This window comes from Chaetomium fimeti (assembly GCF_033439085.1).
Source record: "Chaetomium fimeti strain CBS 168.71 chromosome Unknown B0H64scaffold_6, whole genome shotgun sequence".
Lineage (NCBI taxonomy): Eukaryota > Fungi > Ascomycota > Sordariomycetes > Sordariales > Chaetomiaceae > Chaetomium > Chaetomium fimeti.
In genome coordinates this window covers 1,907,673-1,929,907 of record NW_026944334.1, presented here as the reverse complement: position 1 = coordinate 1,929,907, position 22,235 = coordinate 1,907,673, and the positions used below count along the sequence as shown (strand labels likewise).

The following is a 22,235-nucleotide window of genomic DNA, read 5'->3' as shown; positions in this document are numbered from 1 at the left end:
AATGGCGACCAAGAGGCCAAGGTAATCTCGGGTCACTTCAGAACCCAAAGGTTGAGCAGGGCCACGCAACAGGCTGTCCAGGGACTAGCGCCGGGGGTGGGTGTCCGATGCCCAGCCAGAGATGCATCATGCACTTCCTCCGACACAGCTACATTACCGTGCTTATGTAAATAACGGGGACCAATTCCCAAGCCCTACCGGCTTGGTGGGAAGCGATGCCCCTATGCACGGACACCCGCGGGTTCCTGGTCGCGCTGGTTCATCGTCCGTTGGGGCTAATTGCATATTCGGAGCGAGAACAGGCGCGCAATGCATGCCACAAACCAACCTCGGTTTCCCGCACTTGGGATTTCAATCTACAGATCTGTACTGTGTATGGATGCATGTATAATTAGACCGATACACGAACAAGCGTCACAGAATGCCAGCGATTCTGCGACGATGGCGGTGAGCTGGTTGCCCTGCGCATTCCCGCCACATCACCACCAGCCACCCAATTGCCATGAAGCCCACGCAAAACGTGATCAAGCGGTGGGTGTTTTTCTCCTTGGCCGTTGTTGAAGATCGGGCCTATTTCTTATTTAATATTGCCAGTGGCTAGCTGGCTACAGTCTTAAATTTATTTACCTCAAGAAAAAAGCACTTGGGCACTTCAAGTTCACAAACCACCATCTGATGATGCCAGGCACGAACGAGATCCATCCGATTTTATCACGAAAGGCTAGACACCGGACGGGGGAATTCGCCACGAGATTGCGGACAACGCTAAATTAGTGCATCCGTCTTGACAGCTGGAGCGGAGCATGCCTGGATGCAGTCCCAATGGCGAGTCGTGCGTGTCCAAAATGCCCACCGACAAGAGCACATCTCTCCACCAAAAGAGGGGCGAGACTTTGCTTAATCCCCCTGGATTCGGAAACATCGTCGTCGAGGAGAGAATGAGGGCGAGTCGAAAATCATATTCATTTATCTCGTTAATACTAATTCGTAAGATAATCTTCACACTTAAAACAAGTGGCCCTGGAAGTGGAAACGCATCGAAGTCTAGTTAGTCCGGTTCCGCGTCGTCATCGAGGTCTTCGACTCCTCATTGCCAACGGCGGTCCGCCCGCCCTTGGCAGGGTTATTGCCCAGAAGGACCAGGGCTGGCTGCCACCTGCGCACCAGCGGCTGACAGTTCGTCAGGAAACCGAACCGTCCGGCCAGCAGACGGCACTGAGCCCTCAACTACCACCTCTTGCCCGAGTCCCAGTATATCGGTCGAGGAGTCCTTGTTGGTGTCTAGTAGGTCATCTCGACTAGGCGCCGCTTCCACCTGCACTTCCCGGCGTCTGGGGATAATGGAGCCACCGATTCTGAAAATGGAACGCCTAGTCCCCTCTCCGGGTTGATTCCCCGACTCCCCTCCCGGTTGCTGGCGGAGGCTGAAAGAAGTAACCCTGCTACCAAGTGAGAAAGGGGTTACGCTGTCCGGGGTGTCGCTGGAGGGCGATAAGACAGAACGGGAGAGCGTCTTGGGAAGATAGAAACCCAGTTTTCCCAATGGAATGCTGAGCCCATGAACAACCTATGCACCGCATCAGCAACCGTGAATCCAAGGGGGGCAACCTTCCTTCACTTACGATACTGCAAATAGCAATAAACCACACCACCACAATCACCGCCTCGGGTAGCGCCTTGACATCCTCCCTCGCCTCACCGTTTCTATCCAGAGTATGAAGGAACTCCAGCGTGACGTAGAGGTAAAATATGGCCGACACGCCCACGGGGCCGAAGAAGCCCACGAAGACGGCCTGCCGCGCCTCCTCGATCTGCGGGATGAACTTGTGGATCGCATACACCCACGGCAGGCGGCGGAACAGCAGCACCAGCACGCCGAGGGCAACCAGCCTCCCGAGCGGCACGACCTCGTTGTGCAGGAACAGGTCCCACGGGCACACGGCGCCGTACCACATGAAGACGGACACGTTCAGCAGCATGTCGATGGTCGGCTGCAGCGAGTCGTCGAGGGTCTCGAGGCGGAACCAGTCGTCCCAGGTGAAGACGTTGCCGGCCACGAAGCAGGCGAGCACGTCGTCGCTGCCGATCATGCCGCACGTGCCGACGATGAAGAGCGCGAGCGAGACGGCAAAGACCAGGAAGCTCTCGCGGTCGACGAACCGCCGCTCCTCGGCCCAGTGCAGCAGCTCCTTGGCCACCCAGCCCACCGCCGCGCCGTACGCCACGCTCAGCAGGATGACGTACCCCCACGTCTCGCCGAACCACAGCCCCATCGCCACGCGCGCGCCGCCCTCCCCCGGCGTCGACCCCTCCCCGACGTACTTGATCAGGTACAGGCCAAAGAACAGGAACGGGTACCCCAGCCCGTCGTTGGCGCCCGACTCGGCGATGATGATCTTCTGCAGCTCCTTGGGCACGTTGTGGTCGGCAAACTTCCCCTTGACGATCACGGCGGACAGCACGGGGTCGGTCGGGGTGACGCACGAGCCGATGGCGAGGGCGTGCAGCAGCGGGATTCCGGGGACGAGGGCCCAGACCAGCAGGCTGGTGGCGAGCCACATGGCGGCCATGATGGGCCCGACGAGCAGGGCCAGCGGCCTCCACTGCTTCTGCAGGTAGCGGCTGGGCAGCTGGACGCCGGCGAGCACGAGCTGGACGCCGAGCACCAGGCGCGAGAAGGCCAGCGTGATGGCCGCGAGGTTCTCCTCGGACCCGAGCGCGTACTCGAGCGGCCGGATGAAGTTGGCCGCGCGCGGGGAGAAGGCGACGCCCGCTAGGAGGGAGATGACTTTGTTTTGAGAGAGATTATTAATTTTGGGTTTTTTCTTTTGGTCCGTGGAGAGGGCGGGTTACATACGGGCCTCGGAGAGGTAGAAGCTCTCTTTGCAGAGGTAGGAAACTAGACCGAAGAGCGACACCCATCCCCCCAGCACGCTGAGGATGATGTTGAAGTTGGTGGGTGCCAACACCGGCATCTTGACTGGCTCGCAACCAACGGTTGCAGGTCAGATTCAAATTATAGAAATCTCGGGCGTGTTGATGCCTTTATCGGGACGATTTCCCATTGGCGTTGCTTTCCGACTATCGGTGTTGAAGAAAGTACCAGTCTCAAGCCCGTGTTATTGAATCATGGGCATCGAGCAATCGCGAATGCGGCGGGTCAGCAACATAGGGCAGGGCGTTGGCAAGGCTTCTTGCCACGTTCTAAGTATATATGTAAAACTGTTCAGCCTGGACAATGGTGACCATGGGTAAGACGAGAGAGGGGTGAATGGCTGGGCAGAGGAAGTGTTTGCAGCTGGTAACCTAAAGTGTACTTGTATTGTGTAAGCGAGCGCTAAAAGCCTCAAACTGACCAAGTTTTTGACCAAGTTTCCCGGACAGTTGGGATGAGGGGACATTGGGGGGGTCACTTGAGATAAGGGGGGGCACGTGGGAGGGGATGGCCGAATCAACGACTTGCGGATTCCATCGGCGAGCTGGGGTTGACCCACACACTGTGCAGGCTGCTCGAGGCTTAGGTTGGGGCTATCGCTAGCTCGTTGGTGGTTGATCGAGTCAGAAGATGCTACGGGAGTCGTTGACACTAATACGCGGTTTAAAGTTAAAGAAAGCTCTTGCAACAGTACACAGTAAAAGCTGCCATGCCCCTCTCCACTGGTTCTCGAATCACAAGCTTTCTGGCCAAGCTCAGCCAAGACATTTTAAAGCTTAATTGTTTGTGGTTCCAGCCTGTGACATCAGTGGTTGATCGATGTCCAGGGGCTTGCGGAGGCGGGCAAGGGGAGCCGAGGATTGCCGCGTGGGGGTATCCATTGTTTTCATCTCGTTGTGAGAAGGGTCTCGTAAATAACCGTTTCCAAGATTTGTTGACGTACCTATCGATCTCACTATTGTCAAGGACCTGAATTCGGCTTCGCAAGATGCATGATATTCGCCAACGCCATCTAATCCCTACAATGCACCTCTTAACAGCCCAATAATCTGTTACATATCCGGCAACGCCAGGCTTGCGATGACTGCTTTTCTAACGCCCGCCTCGAGTATCCCCGTTGCTCAAAAGATGTTGCGCCATACTGCCAATCCGACGAGAGGACTACCTAACTCCTCCGGCTTATGCTTTGCCAACCAAAAGCAATAATGCACACGGGATCCCTAACACTATACACATCCTGCCGGGCTGGCCGAGCAGGTAGGCAGGAGACGGCGCCTAGGCATGGACCGCCCTGTCTACCCTAAGCGGTTTTAGACAGCCGCTCGACTCCCACTCCCAGGCGACCATGCTCCAGTTCAGTTCGCGGCGCCAAAACAACCCCAGCCCGCGACCACCGTCGGCGCCCTTGAGGGAGGGATGATCTCGGCCACGATCCTCGGCGCAGAGCCCGCCCGTCAACGGCATACGGTGACGAAAGACAACTTTGCCCATGCGCGAATGAAGGATGGCCATCGAGCACATAACGCATGGCTCGTGCGTGAGGTACATCTCAAGCCCGTGGCAGAGGTAGCCGTCGGGATTCGGGTGCTCCAACTCAAAGACCTTCATTTCGTCGCCGGCGATCGGGCTGTCTTGGAAGGCTTCAAATTCGAGGATGGGAGTTTGCCGAATCTGCGTCTTTCTGTTCTCGGCTCGGACGAGTTTCTGTGCCACTATGCTGATCGCGCGCATCGCCGAGTGCGCCATGGGGTTCCCGGTGCATCCGGTCTTCTCCTGATGGCACCAGCGGGAGTCGCCGGCGAGCGCAACAAGTGTTGTCTTGCCCTCATCTCGCTGAATGACGCAGGCCCCCATAGGCTCCCCATAGCCTGCGTCGTGGGATTCCTTCGCCACCTTGTGCGCGAGTGTCATCCAAATGGCGGCGTCGTCCGCTATCTCGTCCGTTTGGCGCGCGATCATGGAAGGATGCGGCCCCAGCGGGTTATTCTTTCGGTATAACGCGGGCCAGAAATGTTGTGACCACATGGCAGCCTGGACCTGCGATGTCGGGGATACCATCGGAACTGGGATGCGACGGAGAAACACATCCTCTTCCATGCCCTCCACCGAAGACAGCGCGCTGATGACCTCGTCACGGTTGAGCATATTCTCCGGGCCAACGATTATGTAGATCCAGTTCGACTTGCCCGTATGTATTTGCCGGCTTTGGGGGGATTCGTTCATGAATTGAGCTTTGAGATGAGCTGGCAGGTCCGACGGCTTGGCGCACCTGCGTAGATGAGGGACACCCTTAATGATTTCATCTGGTAGCAAGCTGCGCAGCAGGCTGAGGTATGTTAGTAAGATGAGAACGTAAACGGGCGGGAGGGGCCGTGGGGTGGACGTACAGAATGACCGGGTTCGCGGCCTTGGTCGGCGTGCGAGTGATTAGCACGTGCCCCGTTTGGTAGTCATCACGCAGCTCAAGCGTCGTCTTCAACGGTATCAAAACACCGTGCTCGACATCTTCCCGAAGAAGCTCTCGGACGATGGGATCCTGGGCGGCAAGCGATCTCTTAATAGACCTGTCGCCCTCATCCATCTTGCCGGTTCCAATACTCGGGGCCAGGCGGCCAGCTATCCGACAGCGAAATACGGGGCAGAAAACGAGTCTGTAGCCGAGAGAACCATGCGAGGACAAAGTACCGTGCCGGGAGCGGCGTAAGGAGAGTAGGAGTGCCCGGCGGTTTTGAAGGTACCAGTTGTCGCAGTGGGGGTTGTTCGAGAGTATGGAGGCCGGGGAGCGAATTAAAGAATGGAAGAATCGATCGCAGGTGGAATTAAATGAATGAACGAAGAGCGAAGGACCATAGTGGGTGCCAACCAACATGGAAGTGCAACCCAAGCGCGCGGGAAAGAACAAGCTCCGTTTATACAAAGGAAGCCAGAAGTGACAACATCTCTTTGTGCTGGCGGGTTTGGTTCCTGTTGTTGCGACAAAAAATTAGCGACTGGCAGCCCCACCTTACCGCGAGATCCTGGGACACACGCGGGATGGCAGGCGCCCTGCAGGCGGGCTTCACCTTAGCGGTCCCACCTCCTCCACAGTTGCCCTCTCACCTCAGGCTTGTTGCACGTAAGTTACCCCGCATGTACCCCTCTTGCGGCATCGGCCTCAATCCATCAGGTTCCCCAACCTGCAGAAATAACTGCACCTCAGCTTCACAACGACGCTAGGGGACCGTCGCAGGCGTCTCCACCTGCTTGGTGAATCGTGTGTCTCCGGAAGCAAGGTTAACTAAGTTTTGAGGAGGCTGAACTTTTGGGTTTCATTTTCCCCACGAGCCTTGTGCTGCAAATTGAGCTGTCGCTTGCCCCAACAAATTCCATCCTGGGGCTCCGATCTCGTCTCCGACACCAGCCCCTCACTGACCAGGGTAGTCAGCGGTGTTCAGACAAGCCTCTTTGTGATCGTCCCCGCGGCAACGTCTTTCAACACTTTTCTTTTGTCAACTTGTTTGCAGCTTCTCTGATCGACTCCTTCAACTCCCTACCTATGGATCTATAATCCGGGAAAAAAACGGCAGGGGATGCCTCTGAACAGCCGGGCGTCTGCAGGAGGGATCACCGGATTGTTTCCCGCAGACGCAGCCCGTTGACGGCAAGTGCCCATCGCCTTGGCGCCAACCCGGTCGTCGTGCCTCCGTGTGGGGGGAAGGCTGCTTGACATTTCACAGTTTGCCCAGTCGAGATGCCCCGGACTACTGTGCGATGGATGAAGTGGCTGTTCGACATGGACTTGTCGGTTTACCACCGCCTCCTGTGAGTTGGTGGCAGCATCGCTCATATCTCTTCGCCGGAGATCCGGTCTTTGTCCTTCTCGCGACATGCCCTTGAGCAACCACAAAGTTGATGACCCCAACAGATCTCCAGATACCAAGAAAAGCCAAGTCGGCGGTTTTCTGCAAGGAGAAAGGATCCGCATGAGATTCAATCTGGTAAAGTCGATTCGCAGTCCGGGCCGGGCATTCCAAAGTCCAAAAGGGCTCTTGAACTCCGATGGATGGACTGCGGCATGCAGCCCTGGAACAGCTGGCTCGGTCGAATCCCCCGAGATATTGGCCCAAACTGCACCATCAACAGCCCTGCCGTCTATTCTTCGACGAGTAGAGTTTCGGGCCGAGAAAGCAATACATGCGCTTGTCATAGTTTTTACAAATAGGTTTTTGATAACTATCATCAGGCACGAGGTGCCCAGCGATCTATAAGCGTAGTCCTCCGCAACCCTGACCATTGCTCCGACTTGTGAGTTTGGCTCGAGCTAAGAAGGAAGCACATCTTCCTCCAGAAATCGCCCAGGCCACGCACCAAACACCAAAAGACCACGATTACCAACTTTCCAGTCACAAACTCCTCGGCGGTGCCACCGGGTCCAACCCCAAGTCATCTGCTGCCATCGCCTCATCAACTTGTCTCGGCGAAGAACCCTCTCTGTCGTTCTTGGCATAAGGCGGCGCAACAATGCAGCACGGGCTTGACGGACACGACGGGCTCCAGCCCGACAAGCAACAGGCCAGTCGAGGCAGTTTGCGAGAGTCACTCCACCGTGCCCACCAGCGAGTTCGGTGCGAGTCAAGTTACGTCATCTCGTTTCCAAGTTGGACCCCCGTGCCCAGAGCCCCCGAAAGCCAAGTCTCCATCGCACCAAAATTCGCCTTTGCCTCAAACATTCGACGGAAGACTGTTGTGTGCGGACAAAAAAACGTGCAATCCGTGCAATCCGTACAATCTGTGCAATCTGTGCAACTGTCGCAAAGTGAGTAACCATTGTTTCTAATTCTGTTTTTATAACCACCGCGGCGGCGATCGATGCCGATTACAAACTCGCGTCTTTCCTCAAGCGAGACCAAAAAGGCTCGAGACCAGAGACAGCCCGCCCTGCCGGATTGCGCCAGTTTTGGTTCCTTTGCCCACCCCCCCCTCCTTCACGCGCCGTTTCTGAGACCGAATGCTCCGGGCCCGCGTTTGGTGGCATTTCGGGCATCTGATTACCCTTGCTTCTTGTTGCGTTAGCTGATTTGCTAATCCTTTTCAGCTGCACCCCGCCCCAACATCCTTGTAACCTCCCCTGCAGCCTTCTTTGGGGACTTGGGGTCCTTTTTATTCGACAAATCTCCTCTTTCGTCCATGTCACGGCATCTGCCTTCATTCCTCGACCAAACGAGTCTCCAAGTCAAAGGTCTCAATTCATCATCATCTACATTATTAAATCTCCCTTCCACCATCGACACCACGGCTGACCATACGCTTTTCGAAGACAACGCTGTCGCCCCGCCGCAGCTACAAGGCGCGTCACTGCGGAAACTTGCTATGAGCCATCGGATGGGTGCAGCGTTTTCCGGCCCTTCTTCACCTACGATCCAAGCCAACGGAGATGGCCGCAATGCGGACGCGCATCATCTCGACGCCCAATTGCCACCTCCGGTCTTGACGAATGCCCTCAAGACTTTAAAAACTTCCGATCCCGGCGTGCCCGTCCTTCCCAATGGACCCCCCACTGGACCCCCCAACGGCCTTCACTATGACTCGCCCTATTCGCACAGCATCTCCTCCACGGCACCGGCTTCACCTCGGATGTAAGTCAACCGCCCTGTGCGCTGCTGTCGGTTATGCCGGCTATGGCGGCTATGGTAGCACGACCCGCTCATCTGTGTCACCGTTGCTGACAACTACACAGCCCGCCGGTCCGACAAAACTCTGGGAGCCACACGCCGAGAGTCCGTCCGCATGCGACGACGCTCAACATCCCAGGCATGACACGCTCGAGGGCATCTCCCGACGGCCGCATCCCCGACAGAGACGTGGCTGCCAAGTTGGTCATCATCATGGTCGGCCTCCCAGCGCGGGGCAAATCCTACATCACGAAGAAGTTGCACCGCTACCTGTCCTGGCAACAGCACAATGCCAAGATCTTCAATGTGGGCAACCGCCGGCGCCTTGCCGCGGGCGTGGCCAATCCCGCAGATATGTCGCCGACTTCTACAAACAACAGGAATGATGTGCCGAGCCAGGCGGCGACGATCCTGTCAAAGGGAACACAGGGTCCCGACATTGTCCTAGACGAGCCGACGAAACTCGACCTTAACAAGGCCAAATCCAGCGAAAAAATGGACCAGTCGGCCAATTTCTTCGACCCGAAGAATGAAACTGCGGCCAAGATACGCGAGCAGGTGGCGCTTGACACGCTCGACGAGCTGCTCGCATATCTCCTCCACCAGGGTGGTGCTGTGGGAATACTGGATGCGACTAACAGCACCATTCATCGGCGAAAGCTTCTCGTAGACCACATCCAGGCGAGGGAGCCAAAGCTGGGCATTCTCTTCATCGAAAGCGTCTGCCATGACCAAAATGTCCGTGACGCAGCCCGCACTTTTCTACCCCTCGAACCCCAGCTGACACAAGACAGCTCCTCGAGGCAAATATGCGGCTCAAGCTCTTCGGGCCTGACTACAAGGACCAAGACCCGCACAAAGCCCTGGAGGATTTCAAGAAAAGAGTCAAGGCGTACGAGAGTGCGTACGAGCCGCTGGGCAAGTGGGAAGAGGACCACGACCTCCAGTACATTCAGGTTTGTCACCATGTCGATCCATAGTGGGGCGTGCGTATGCTAACGGCGTGTAGATGATTGATGTCGGGAGGAAGATCGTCCAACACCGCCTCAGAGGCTTCTTGAGCGGTGGCATTGTTTCGTACCTGACGACATTTAACCTATCGCCGAGGCAGATCTGGATCACCCGCCACGGCCAGAGTGAGGATAACAGAGTACAAAAGCTCGGCGGCAATTCGGAGCTGACGGAGCGCGGCCACTTTTACGGGCAAGCTCTGTACAACTTCGTCACGTACAAACGTAAGGAGTGGCTCATTCACCAAAAGAATAGAATTGCCTCCTCGACATTTCCGCCGAAGCCCGGCGACAACACACCGCCGTATCCGGAGCTGAACCAGGAGCTGGACGACAAGAACTTTTGCATCTGGACGTCTATGCTCAAGCGCAGCGTGGAGACCGCGGAGTACTTTGAGGCGGACGAGGACTACGACGTCAAGGCCTGGGAGATGTTGAACGAGCTGAACGCGGGCGATTTTGAGGGCATGACTTACGAAGAGATCGCCGAGCAATACCCCGACGAGTATGCGAAACGGGCCAAGGATAAGCTCCAGTACATTTATCCCGGGGTAGGGGGCGAAGGCTATCTCCAGATCATCAGCCGGCTACGGGACATGGTGCGCGAGATTGAGCGCATCACGGAACACGTGCTCATCATCGGACACCGATCGGTCTGCCGCGTCCTGATGGCATACTTTATGGATCTCACGCGAGACGACATTGCGGATCTCGACTTACCGCTCGGCATCTTGTATGCCATTGAGCCTAAGCCGTATGGCATTGAGTTCCACGCCTACCGATACAACGAGGAGACGTTCTGGTTTGACGAGATGCCCGACTACAAGCCTCAGAGAACGGTCGACAGGAACTCGTGAGCGGTCGCTGGTTCGATCCCGCCCCACACGAACATACACACACGAGCTCGGGATGGGGTGCTGTTTCATCAACACTGGCGTTGGCGGTTATCATGAAGGTCATCAGGGGCCCATTGACTTGTTTGTTTTTATTATCATGGCGCATATACAAGGGGGCGGGGGTGGGCAATTTTGATACCTAGGAACGAGAAATCCGCAATACGCGGGACATGGAGTTACAGGCAGGTGACGGGATCAAGCTTGGACAGGCTTGTGGGCAAACTGGGGTCTGCATCTTCTCGGCTCAACGGCTGGGCTCCGAGTCTCTGAAGCCGGCGCGCTGATCTTCTATTTCGTTGTCTTGCCGGGTTTCACTCTATGCAATGCTATTATGGTCGCAGCAGCGTTACTCAACGTAAAGTACCTAGTCGTCTGAGATGGCCGGCGGTGTTTTGCTTGTGACGCTTTTGGCGGGGTTTAAAGGGTCCAAACATGGCGGTTAGGTAGAGGCGTAGAGGCATTGATAGATCCTGTGTTTCTGGGGTAAATATACGAAGCAATACAACCGAAGCGTATCGGTATTGGAATGTAGCAGTCGGATTTGGACCTCTTAAGTCCACCAGCTCTGTGTCAACCCGGTTATGCGATGGGGGAAAGGGAAGGGAACGACTGCAACGAATACAGCACGAGACCGACAGAGACGGTAAATAGAGTATGTATTGACAGCTTACGACGATGGGTTGTGCTCCATGGTAAGGCGACAGACATTCTTCGTTTGCGCCACGAATAAGTTATACTTCGGGTTGCCGTCGACGATTCCCAGACAGGAAGTTTGTCACGGTGCATGTGAGTATGTGTTGATGGTATCTATAGTTGCATCATGGTATCAACTGACTCTACCCAAGCTAAAAACAAGAAGAAATATACAAGGAGATAAAAAAATCAAAGTCCAAAACACAATCCCCTTCCTCCCCCTTCCTCCCCATTCTTCCCCCTTCTTCCCCCTTAGCTTCCTCCACCCGCAGCCCCCGCCATAATCGCAATCTGCTGCGCCCTCCTCCGATCGACCTCCCTCTTCAACATAACCAAGCACGTCGTCACCACCATCAACAGCGCCATCTCCCGCTCCCCCTTCCCATCCACCCCCTCCCAAACCCCCAAATCCATCACCAACCTCCCCCCATTCCCCGCGCTGCTCGCCCCGCTCCCGGGCGTGCGCAGACCCTCCCCGCGCGCAAAGTGCGCCACCACCGTCCGCACCTCCTCCTCCCCTTTACCCTTCGACGAAGAGGACGAAACGTCCTGTGCTACCTTGACCACCCGCTCCAGCACCAACAGACTCGACACCTCCACCTCCCCCACCCCACCGCCCTCCAACCCCTTCGCCGCCGCGTGCCGCTCCCGCCGCGACGCGTACCGCCACTGGAAGCTGCCCAGGCGCGAGCGGAACGCCACGGCGCGCGTGAGCAGGCCGACCGAGGTGACGGGGAAGGCGTCCCACGCGCCGGCGTTGTCGTCATCCGTGGCAGCGTCTTTGGAGAAGAGCAGGCGGGCGCGGGTGGTGGGGTCCAGCGGGGCGGAGTGGTGGTGCGGGGAGAAGAGGCGCACGAGGGGCGGGCGGCCGGGGCCGAAGCGGTAGGTGGTGGTGGAGGCGGTGGTGCCTTCAGGGTTGGTGGTGGTGAGGTAGCAGCTGCCGGAGGAGCGCTCGGGGCGGGTGGAGGTGAATTGGGGGGTTGTGGTCCCGGCGGCGGTGGTGTAGACTGTGTCGGTGGGGTCGAGGGCGAAGACCGGGATGGGTTCGGGTTTGGGGGCGAAGGGCATGGACATCCATTGCTTGCCGGTGGTTTGGATTTGGAAGTGCACCGTGGGGTGGAAGGTGCCGGAGGAGGGGGGAGGGTTCTCCTCGTCGCCGTAGGGAGGGGGCGCGCTGAGCACGGAGGGGGAGGCGCTGTTTAGTCGGGCTAGTTCGACATCTTGTTGTTGGGGGGTGTAGCGTGGTGGGGATTGCGACTCCGCGGACGGGCGGGAAACGAAACTCTTCATTGTGTTGAGCAACAGAGGGTTGGAAGCGTGTGTTTGTTTGTTTGTTTGTTGGTGTTGGAATAGTTCAAGGTGTGTTCTGCAAAAGGCTTGGTAAAGCTTGTCTGAGTGATGTTGTGTGGGATGGATGCAATAGTAGTAAAGCATCAATCATGTCACAGGCGTCAAAGTCAGTTATATATCAACAAGACCACCAGCCCAGCACAGGCACCGCCGTCGACATGGTGTTGTCGATCGGGAGGTGCCCAATCTTGAACTTCCATTCCGCCAATCAATCCCAAAAGCGAAGTATACGGCCCCGCCCATGCGCAGTCGGGCAGTGTCCCGTTTTGCTCGGTTTCATCATTGTGCCTATTCGGGAGCGAACTTGGTAGGGGGAACAATGGCGACCTGTCGTCATCAAATGAAATGCCCCAAAAAACACCCCGGTCAAACGATCGTTGCTCAGGACTTGGCCTGCCTTTCCCGGGTCCTTGGCTTTTATCGAAGACCCACTTTCCGTTGAATGCGAAATACGGTGATGGGTCCTCGGCGGAGTCCGCAGGTGAACGTGGGTGAGGTGGTGTGGTGGGGCTGTGCAGTTGCAGCTGCTGCAGTTGCAGGCTCTCCGCGGGGCACTTTGAACCGTTCCTGACCTGACCGTTGTTCACTCGGTTGACAGGCACACAGGGCGCTCCGCCGAACTCGGACATCCGATAGGATCATTTCATCGGATAGCACACGACAGAGCAAGATGGCAGTCCTTGTGTGAGACGGGGGTTGAGAGAGTCAAGGGTTGATTGAAGAAGAGAAAATAATCTCGTCGATCGTATCCATTCTATCGAAACCCGAAGCTCTAAAAGCCCAACCACCTCGACCATTAAATATTCGAGAGATACCTAGGAAAAGAGCACAACCCAAGTCCGGCAAAATACTCCTTTAACCAACCCTCAAATCGGCTTTCCTAAAGCATCTTATATCCCTTGCCAGCTGCGCCTCGACCCACATGGGCCACTCGTTGTACAGCCGGTGTTCCGCATCGAGCTGGTTGTTGAGGTAGCGCAGCCAGCGGATGTTGCCTAAGCTGGCGCCCGCGTTGGACGAACGGCCGCCGGACATGGAGGCCGACACCTTGTGCTCCGTCTCGCAGATGGGGCCCATGATCTGCTCGAGCGCGACCCAGTGCGCGCTCAGCAACAGCGCCACCTGGTTGTTGGGGTCGACCAGCGGCTGGAACTTGGCGTGCGGCAGCATCATCCACCACCCGTAGTGCTCCGTCAGGGCGAAGTAGGCTGTGGAGGGAGGGTCAGTAAAGGGAACTCCCAAACAAATACAAAAAAGAAAAGAGAGAGAGAAAGAGGGAGACATACCCTTCCACGAACTAACCGCCAAATTCCGCGCCATCGCCGCAACCATCTCCCAATACTTACACTCCACCTCCCTCCCCTCCACGCCCTCCACCAACCCCCTCAACCCCTCGATCGCGCGGATCGCCCGCGCCGTCAGGTCGGCGTCGATCAGGCCCAGCTCGCGCATGTGCGGCTCCAGCAGCTGGGTCTGGCGGTCGCCCAGCATCTCGCCGAACAGCAGCGACGCGCCGCTGCAGTACATCTGGATCGCCACGATCATGATGCCGCGGATGAAGGTCATGAACTCGGCCATGCCGTCCTCGAGCAGCACCGACTGGAACGTGAGCGCGAAGCACGTCGCCATCAGCGCGTTGCCCTCTTCGAACATGGTGTCGTCGAAGGAGCGGCCGTTGTTGTTGTTGCTGCTGCTGCTGCTGCTGCTGTTGCTGCTGTTGTTGGGAGGGGAGGTGGTGCCGGCGGGCGAGCTGGGTGGTGGGGCGAGTGCCTTCTTGATCGCTTTGACCGCCTTGTAGCGGTGGGACATGGCTGCTTCGGCTAGGGAGGGGTCCGAGGCCGCCATGAGTTCCGAGGCGGAATACCCCAGGATGGCGTGCATTAGATACTCGTACTAGGTGGGTGTTGTTAGTCGTTGGGATTCCGGGCGGAGGGTGGGTTGGGTTGGGTTGCATATGCCTTCTCGGAGAGACATGGGATGTCGTGCGTCCACATGCTCTGGGACCCCAGCGGGTAGTGCGGGTAGCAGTTGAGGAGGAAGTGCTGGAAGAAGCGCATGTCCTGTAGGCTGAAGAGGGGCACCTGGTGTTGTGGCTGTTTGTCGTTGTTGTCAATACCGGAGAGAGGCTGCACGTGGAACTCCATGCACGTACCTGATGCACGATCGTCGGCAGCGTGGGGTACTCGCACTTGAGCCCCTGCTTCACGCAGTGCCCGCATGCAGGTCTCGTCTCTTGACACTATGGGGGGGGTGTTCGATTAGTTGGTCTTTCCCTCCACCTGCGTCCTGGATCCGAGCTTGACTCACCTTGATCCTCCGCCGCTTGCAGTTGAAGCAGCCCCTCCTGCTCTTCGTATGCCCCCGCCGCTCCAGCCGCTGCTTCGGTAGTGGCCGGTCCTCAGGGCTCCCACCGCTGCTGCCCCTAGTCGCAGTCGGGCCACCATAGCCCAGTTGACGAGCCGAGGCCGGGGGATGCTGTTGCTGCTGTCGCGGCGCGAGTGCCTGCATCTGCTGGTCCGAGAAGCTTGACGACGGCGAGGGTGTGGCGATGGGCAACCCCCCCGCGGACCCCGAGCTGTCTTCGGCGAGGTAGTCGATGTCTTGTTGGTCCTGGAGAAAGTTGGAGTAGTCAAACCCGGCGTTTTCGCCGTTGTCCAAGCTGAGGAGCGGGAGGGCTGTGGTGGGTTGGCCGTAGCCCGCCGGCATGGGCCCGGAGTTGGGGAAGGCCTGCATCCCAAAGTTGCTTCTCTTCCTTTTTACTTTCTTATTTTATGTTATTGGTTTGCGGGATAGCGGCCGTCCTCGAGGCTGTTGATCCTGATGGGTAGGTTTTCCGTCGGTGAGGTTGGCATGGAAGCACAGCAGGGGGAGGTCCCAGCTTGACATTTGACACAAAGCTCATCAACAACCTGAACCACACAGGGTCTTGTCACTTGTCGGGGTCGTGTTGATCCACACAACGTTCCATGCCAAGCAGCCCCCGCGCCCCCCTTTATTGGAAGTGGATGAGGCAGTGTCGATCAAGCTTCTCCGCGCCTCCACGAGGGCTGATGTCAAAACCCACGACTCACATTAAAGGGCTCGCAACCTCCTTTTTGAAAAAGGAAGGAAGTTTCATGAGGGATGACGTCTTCTCGCTTGAGCCCGTCGAGATATTGGCCGAATTGAGTCCGCACACCGTCTCTCGACCGCCGCGCCTCATCAACGCATCTCATCGAATCACAACTGGTCTCGTCCATTTCGGGGCTGTGGGGCTCGAGGACAAGCGAACCAGGGGAGTTCTTAAGGCCGGCCACTCAGAACCGTCGCCCACAGCGTCGCTCGGGTCATATTTCTCTCCGGCCAGCACCGAGCCCCGAGCGCCGCGTGGCCAACTGAGCCGAGCCATCAAGCGCCATCATCAGCCCTAAATGGACATCACGGGAGTCTCTTGAGAACCCCTTGATCGACGGCCACATTGCCGTTTCGCCAAGTACCGGCAGCATGGGCCGCAGTAGCTCAGCCACTCCTCCGGGACGCTTCAACAGGTGCCGCGGTGTGCGCGGTAACGGTTGCCCGGAATGCATGACATTCAATATCATCCACGCCAGAATGGGTGGCTCTCCCGTCCTGTTTTCCTTGAGGTTTTCGCCGAGACAGTATGCCGCTTTTAGGGCTGGGGTTCCGAAAAAAGACCCGAGTGAGAACATGAAGCGGCAACAGGCAGCATCGGTTACCAGCGCGAAGTGAAACCATCTCCATCACAGGCACCAAACAGGTACTAGTAATCATGCTGAAAACAAGTCGAAACCTGCCCCCTTAGAGAACGGCCAGTCTCGATTCCGAGGTTGATATTCAACCCTCGATCTTGCGCGTTTGAAACAGACTATGTCGTACCTGTCCACATCATGGACAAAAAAAAAGCCAAACTCCAAGTGCAGATGTCGACCATGGAATTGGCCTTCAAGTCCTTGACTGCACGTACGCCTAAAGCCAGAAGAAACTGGATTTACTCCATTTACTTTTCTTTTACCCCCCTTTCTTTTTATTCTTTCTTTTTACTTGATTTATTACCTTGTAGGTTCCTTTCGAGGGCTTTTTTTAGCCAGAGGGTGTGCCGTCGTCTTAGACAGGGATCCGTGTACTTTTTGCCTGAAAGGTGAAACTAACGACCTCGACTACAGATTCGGTACCTTTATACACTACAACAAACAGATCGATATCGTCTGTTAGCCCAGACCACACCAAACGAGACCAGAAACAAGACCAGAAACAACACCAGTAAGCACTATGTACCTACTTGTTGTTATTATTGTTATTTGCTATTATCGTCCGGGGCACCGGCCGCATTGCGGCGGCGCCGAATGCCCGTAGCATATATAGGCGCACTGAGCTAGACTATATACACGGGTAATACCAGTTCTCCAGCGCAGGGGGTTGCTCGCTGCCCGGCCCGTACAGTAGTTCCAGCCGGTATTAGGCCGTACGGTTCGCCTCCCCCAGTCTATATAGTAACTTGAGCCTCGTTCGGCGGTGTAGCGGTGTATAGCCGCCTATTGATCCGGGCCCTCCCCCCTCCGGTTAGGGGAGTACTCCGGGGAAGATTTAAGGTATATACTAGTCTAAGGGCTGTAGGGCCTATATATAGTATCTAGTAGGGGTCTATATAGCTGCTCTATAAAGATAGTATTAAGGGAAGAAAGGTATAATATAGAAAGAAAGGAATAATATAGAGGGAAAGGAGAAAGTTAGGTTAGTAGGGTTAAAGGTATATTATATTAAGAAATACTAAGAAATACTAAGGCTTTACTAAATAGTAGGTATTCTAGGCTATATTTTTATTACTTTTCTAGGCTTTTATAGATATTTTTATTAATTTTCTAATAAGTTAGCTAGTAAAGGGGGGCTTTCTAATAGAGGGGTCCCTTTATATTATCCGGTAATAAGCTAATATATACCGGTAATACTAGCTAGTATTTATTAACCTAGACCTATCCTTTTAATATATAGTTCTATATCCTAGACTTTATAGGTAGTAGGTTAGAAGGCCTAAGGGTATTAATAAATATATATCTCTATAGACTTAGTATATAATATTAGCTTAGTATAGGTAAGGGTATAGGTAGCCTAGTAGTAATAGTTATAATAATATAGGTATCCCTTTCTCTAGATAGGGGTTAGCTAAAAGTATAGGGGTTATATTAAGAAATGCCTAGAACTGAACTATTAGTAGTATTTAATCTTCTAAATAAACTTAAGCAAGATATTAGGGTCCTCTATTAGGTTAGTAAGGTAGAACCTTTTTTATTATATTATCTAGAGCTTCCTATACTCTCTCTATAAGTCCGGCTAAAGCTAGTTATCGAACTATACTAATATCTATAGATAGAAAACGATATATTCGGGGCTCTTATTATAACTATAGTAGTAATAAACTATCTTATATAAGGCTAGGTTATATTTATAGTAATAGTGGTATACTATAAAGTCCCTATATTTTATCTAGAGAGCTAGGAAGCGATAGAGTATAGGGTAAGAGAGGTAGGCGAGTTCTCTAGGGTATGCTAGATAGTATTATAGATTCTATAATAGGTAGTATATTAAGAGGCCCCTTTCGGTTTTAGCTTATAGTTTATCTTAGATAGCCTATAGCTATTTCCGAAGGTCTATCTTAACCCCTGAAAGGGTAGGTATACTATCTTCGTTACAGGGCTAGCTAAGGCTAGCATTAGTAAAAGTATCCACCAGTTTATTACTAGGAATCCCTATATAGCCTAGGCTCTACCTTACCTAGATACTACCTTTATAGACAGCTATAAGCTTATAGAAGGTTAGAAAGTAGTATTAGGATATTAAGGATAGCATACTCTATAAGTACTAGATAACCCCTATATTATTAAGGTATATCCAGATATAGGTATCCGGAGTAGCCACTCTCAATATATATTCGAGGGCCCTATATATGCTGAGTGCCTCTACGTTAAAGACTACCTCTATTAGGTATAGGGAGGCTAGGCCGTAGTTAATAGAGGAGGTAAGGTCTCCTACCTAGAAGATTGTAAAGCTATAGTCTAATTGTTGTTTGTCTTAGTCCTTATAGAGAGATCTGTTCGAGAATATAAGTAGGTTAGTTAGGGATAGTATTATATACTATTCTTTAAATTTAGCTGTTACTATTTCCTTATCTAACCTTTTTATAGAGTTAACCTAGTAGCCTAGTATAAAGTACTATAGGGAGATAATTGGCTAATTAAAGGCTGGAAACTCTATAAAGGTATACTATAGATATATATAGGTATAAAAGGGTTAGCTAGTATAGTATCTATAGGGAACTTAGAGGATCTTTGTCCTTTCTACTAGGGGGTGTTTATAGTTGATTATCCTAAGTTGGAATATAAAGCGGAGGTATACCTCCTTAAGTGCTAGTTTAGTGGAGGGAACCCCTATATTTCGGTAGAATACCCTATTTAGTATAGTCCTCTATACTAGGAGGGCCGCTTAGATAGTAGTATTAATAACCCTCTATATTACTTTAATATAGTAGCTAACCTAAGCTAAGATCTAAATATACCTATTATAGACCTAGCCGAATATAGGCTTTAGTTAGCTACTATACTAGTACTCTACTATATAGAGTATAGTTAGGATAACTATAGTAATTAAAGCTATATAAAGGGTATATAGAGGGCCTATTTTTAATATTAGCTAGATTTCTTAGATATTATACTACTTTGCTAGCCCTTATATACCTTTTATATATATATCTCTTAAAGGTAAGGTACCTATCGAACTAGATGCCTAGCTACTAGACTATAATCTATTATATAAACCTACCTTTAGTTATACCCGATATTATAGCTAGTTTAATCTCGAGCCCTAGCTTAACTATAACTAGGGGTTTTTTATTATTTCTTTTCTATAAGAAGTAGATTAGCTCTGTCTTATTCATTACGAAGTGGATCTTGTTTCGCTTACCTTAGCAGAGTATCGTCTCTACCACCTTACCTATATTAGTAGTATTCTAGTATAGGTCTCTATCCCGGTTAACTTATAGTAGGCCGATATTATCTATATAGCTAAACTATAGATATAGCCCTACCTTTAGAAGCTCTGCTAGGTAGAGGATATATATAATTAGGGATTATAGCAACCTCTATAGGGTACTATAGGGTACTGGGAGTTACTCCGAGAATTCCCTATCAATATAAGCTTTAACCTTCTAGTTAGAGAGAAACAATTTAACTAGGTATAAGATCCTAATATTCTAACCTTATCCCCTTATCTAGGTAAGGAGGCACCGAGGAAGAAGGGTATCGAAGGTACCCTATATATCTAGTATTACTAACGAGGCTACACCCCCTATAGATAGGGCCTATTTAATATTATAGGTTAGATAGCTTGCTAGGTCTGGTGCCGATCTGTATAGGAGAGTGCTGGTATGTTGTAGGTTGACTAGATGCCCTCTTAATACTGTAGAGGTTATATATTTAGCTAGTATTTACTCTAGGCCCTTCTCTAGGTAGGAGATTAGGGTAATTAAACGGTATAACTTTAGGTTTAAATAGTTATCTTTTCCTAGTTTAGGGATTAGAGATATCTTAGTAATCTTCTAGTCTCTCGGATAGTATTTTACTATAAGATACTTATTAAAGAGGGTTGTTATTAGACCCCTAATCATACTCTAGTAGTATTTTATTAGGTTTACCGAAGTCTTATCTACTCCTAGAGAGGTGCTTTTAACGCTAATAGTATAGGCCTCTACTTCCTCTATTAATACCGGTATTAAATAGCCTAGAAGGTAGTTCTCTTTATCTAGGCTCTATCTCTCTAATAGGTCCGACTATAGGTTATTATCTATATTAAAGTATTCTAGGAGCGCTTTAGCTATATAGTATACCTTAAGGCTAGGGTTATTAATAGTAGTACTATTAACTTTAATTAAGGGTAAATAGTATTATATAGGGGTCTTATATTAGGCTACTACCTTATATAGCTATAAGTCTATATATACTATATTAATATAGTTTATTTAGTAGAGCTGTTTTAACTTTTTAATTATTATATAGAAAGCCCTATAAGCCTCTATATAGGTATTAAGGGGCTCCCTACCGTCTAAACCGGTCCCCTATATTACCGGTAGCCTAGAGTAGGGTTATTAGATATTAGCCTCCCAGTATTTAAAGGTTATCTACTACTTCTATTCTTCCTAAACTTCTCTATAGTTATCCATCTACTACAGTATACTATAGCTACCCAGTCCGCGTTTAGAAGCTACTACTATATATACGTTGTTCTATATAGTAGAAAGTCTAGTAATAAAGAGGTTAATTACAGCCGTATCTCGGTCCCTAACCGCCTTCAGATCGGGCAAGTTGTTTAGTCTATAGTGGAGGGCCTACTCGAATATTAGAAGGTTAGATTCAGAGATATAGTACTTCAGGCAAGCTGGTAGTAGCTCCCTCTAGCCTAGGATAAGTATAACTAGTATAGTATAGTCTGACCCTATATATAGAGTGTGGTTAATGTAGGTGTATGTAAATAGGATGTTGCTGAAAACTAGGTCTAGGATATAGCCTAGTTTATATATAGGGTCCCCTAGCTCTCTAGTAAATGCTATCCCCGAGTCCCTTAACCAGTTTATAAGATATTACCTACTATAGAGTAGGTTAGTTAGAGAGGGTTCCTAAGTAGGATCGAGTATATTTGTATTGCCTCCTACTATATAGTATTTAGATAGCTCTAAGTTATAGATATAGTCTAGGATATCCGGGGTATCCGGTTAGTAGTAGAAGTTTAGAAAGTTAATACTATTAACTTATACCTAGATTATATCCCTATTTATTATAGCTCTAGGTAGTATCTAAAGCCTCTATACCCGGCGGATATATATTAATATCTTAGAGTAGTTATTATACCCCTTCTATAAAGGGATAGAGATAAAGAGTTTATAGCCTAGGTATATCTTAGTATAGGACCCTAACTATTAATAGGGCTCTTATAGGTTAATAATATCTATTTTTATATCCTAGCTAGAGTTAAGGGTAACCTTATATATACTCTAGCTATAGTAGATATTAGCCTAGATAACCTATAAACCGTTATTATAGGGTTTTTAATACCCTACCCGGTTTCCAGTAAACTAATTATTTATTTATTAGGGTATTATTAGAGCTGTTAATTAAGCTATCTATCTGTTATCAGTTATTATAAATAATCTAATATATATTAGCTCTATATAGGTTCCTTAGTTAGTTTGTAGATATATCCTTATCTCCTAGTAGGCTAGTATCTAAGTCTATCTCTACTTCGGTTAAGGGTATTACTATAGGTGGGGGGAGGTATACTATACCTCTATCTATATCTAAGGCCTCTTCTATCTCCTAGTAGTCTATAGGGGTATATCGTTTCTAGGGGTTCAGGGCTACCGTTATCGAAGGTATTGTAGAGTCTACTAGGGCTTCTACATCTATCTAGGTAGGGTTAAACTCTAAGTAGAGGCGGCTACCTACTAAGCGGATAGTAGTATAGGTATAGTGGTTATAGGGGCTCTATTAGCTATTCTTCTAGAAGAGTTTAGCCAAGTATTCGGTATAGCCAGCTCTAAAGGAGCTGTAGCAGTTAGTATATTTATCGGAGGCCTTATAGGGCCCTAGAGTATATTAGTTAGTCCGGTTACTATACTTAAGGTAGTAGGGTACCTACCTATAGTATACCTCTAAGT

At 51.6% G+C, this 22,235-nt stretch overlaps 6 protein-coding genes across 6 annotated transcripts; 1 reads left to right on the top strand and 5 right to left on the bottom strand.

Moving 5' to 3' along the window:
- Window positions 1–245: 245 nt before the first annotated feature.
- Window positions 246–3,387, bottom strand: B0H64DRAFT_404518 (Sodium/hydrogen exchanger family-domain-containing protein). The gene is made up of 5 exons (XM_062804388.1): window positions 2,858–3,387; window positions 1,623–2,788; window positions 1,196–1,567; window positions 687–997; window positions 246–532 (listed from the first exon to the last, which is right to left on the bottom strand). Exons 1-4 carry the CDS (start codon window positions 2,973–2,975, stop codon window positions 722–724), a joined length of 1,932 nt encoding a protein of 643 aa, XP_062656942.1. The 5' UTR covers window positions 2,976–3,387; the 3' UTR covers window positions 246–532; window positions 687–721.
- Window positions 3,388–4,210: 823 nt separating this feature from the next.
- B0H64DRAFT_326260 (cytidine deaminase-like protein) lies at window positions 4,211–5,516 on the bottom strand (the record flags this gene model as incomplete). Its single annotated transcript, XM_062800731.1, has 2 exons — window positions 4,211–5,261; window positions 5,323–5,516. The coding sequence occupies 2 exons, from the start codon at window positions 5,514–5,516 to the stop codon at window positions 4,211–4,213; spliced, it is 1,245 nt and encodes a 414-aa protein (XP_062656941.1).
- Window positions 5,517–6,302: 786 nt separating this feature from the next.
- On the bottom strand, window positions 6,303–7,321 carry B0H64DRAFT_212734 (uncharacterized protein). The gene is made up of 2 exons (XM_062799460.1): window positions 6,469–7,321; window positions 6,303–6,412 (listed from the first exon to the last, which is right to left on the bottom strand). The coding sequence occupies exon 1, from the start codon at window positions 7,206–7,208 to the stop codon at window positions 6,477–6,479; it is 732 nt and encodes a 243-aa protein (XP_062656940.1). The 5' UTR covers window positions 7,209–7,321; the 3' UTR covers window positions 6,303–6,412; window positions 6,469–6,476.
- A 1-nt stretch (window position 7,322) lies between these two features.
- On the top strand, window positions 7,323–10,648 carry B0H64DRAFT_212699 (6-phosphofructo-2-kinase-domain-containing protein). The gene is made up of 5 exons (XM_062799457.1): window positions 7,323–7,730; window positions 8,010–8,550; window positions 8,652–9,324; window positions 9,381–9,542; window positions 9,596–10,648. Exons 1-5 carry the CDS (start codon window positions 7,436–7,438, stop codon window positions 10,451–10,453), a joined length of 2,529 nt encoding a protein of 842 aa, XP_062656939.1. The 5' UTR covers window positions 7,323–7,435; the 3' UTR covers window positions 10,454–10,648.
- A 756-nt stretch (window positions 10,649–11,404) lies between these two features.
- On the bottom strand, window positions 11,405–12,974 carry B0H64DRAFT_404510 (uncharacterized protein). Its single transcript, XM_062804387.1, has one exon. The coding sequence runs from the start codon at window positions 12,617–12,619 to the stop codon at window positions 11,438–11,440; it is 1,182 nt and encodes a 393-aa protein (XP_062656938.1). The 5' UTR covers window positions 12,620–12,974; the 3' UTR covers window positions 11,405–11,437.
- A 416-nt stretch (window positions 12,975–13,390) lies between these two features.
- On the bottom strand, window positions 13,391–15,737 carry B0H64DRAFT_419172 (uncharacterized protein; the record flags this gene model as incomplete). The annotated part of the gene is made up of 5 exons (XM_062805362.1): window positions 13,391–13,743; window positions 13,822–14,428; window positions 14,688–14,774; window positions 14,843–15,287; window positions 15,607–15,737. The coding sequence occupies 5 exons, from the start codon at window positions 15,735–15,737 to the stop codon at window positions 13,391–13,393; spliced, it is 1,623 nt and encodes a 540-aa protein (XP_062656937.1).
- Between the last annotated feature and the right edge of the window lie 6,498 nt (window positions 15,738–22,235).

Coding starts and splice junctions, on each gene's coding strand:
- B0H64DRAFT_404518 (XM_062804388.1), bottom strand. CDS start 2,975: ATGCCGGTGTTGGCACCCACCAACTTCAACATCATCCTCAGCGTGCTG. Junction 2,789..2,857: donor CTTCTACCTCTCCGAGGCCC/GTATGTAACCCG, acceptor CTCAAAACAAAG/TCATCTCCCTCCTAGCGGGC. Junction 1,568..1,622: donor TTATTGCTATTTGCAGTATC/GTAAGTGAAGGA, acceptor TGCGGTGCATAG/GTTGTTCATGGGCTCAGCAT.
- B0H64DRAFT_212699 (XM_062799457.1), top strand. CDS start 7,436: ATGCAGCACGGGCTTGACGGACACGACGGGCTCCAGCCCGACAAGCAA. Junction 7,731..8,009: donor ATCTGTGCAACTGTCGCAAA/GTGAGTAACCAT, acceptor AATCCTTTTCAG/CTGCACCCCGCCCCAACATC. Junction 8,551..8,651: donor GCACCGGCTTCACCTCGGAT/GTAAGTCAACCG, acceptor ACAACTACACAG/CCCGCCGGTCCGACAAAACT.
- B0H64DRAFT_404510 (XM_062804387.1), bottom strand. CDS start 12,619: ATGCTTTACTACTATTGCATCCATCCCACACAACATCACTCAGACAAG.
- B0H64DRAFT_212734 (XM_062799460.1), bottom strand. CDS start 7,208: ATGGTCAGGGTTGCGGAGGACTACGCTTATAGATCGCTGGGCACCTCG.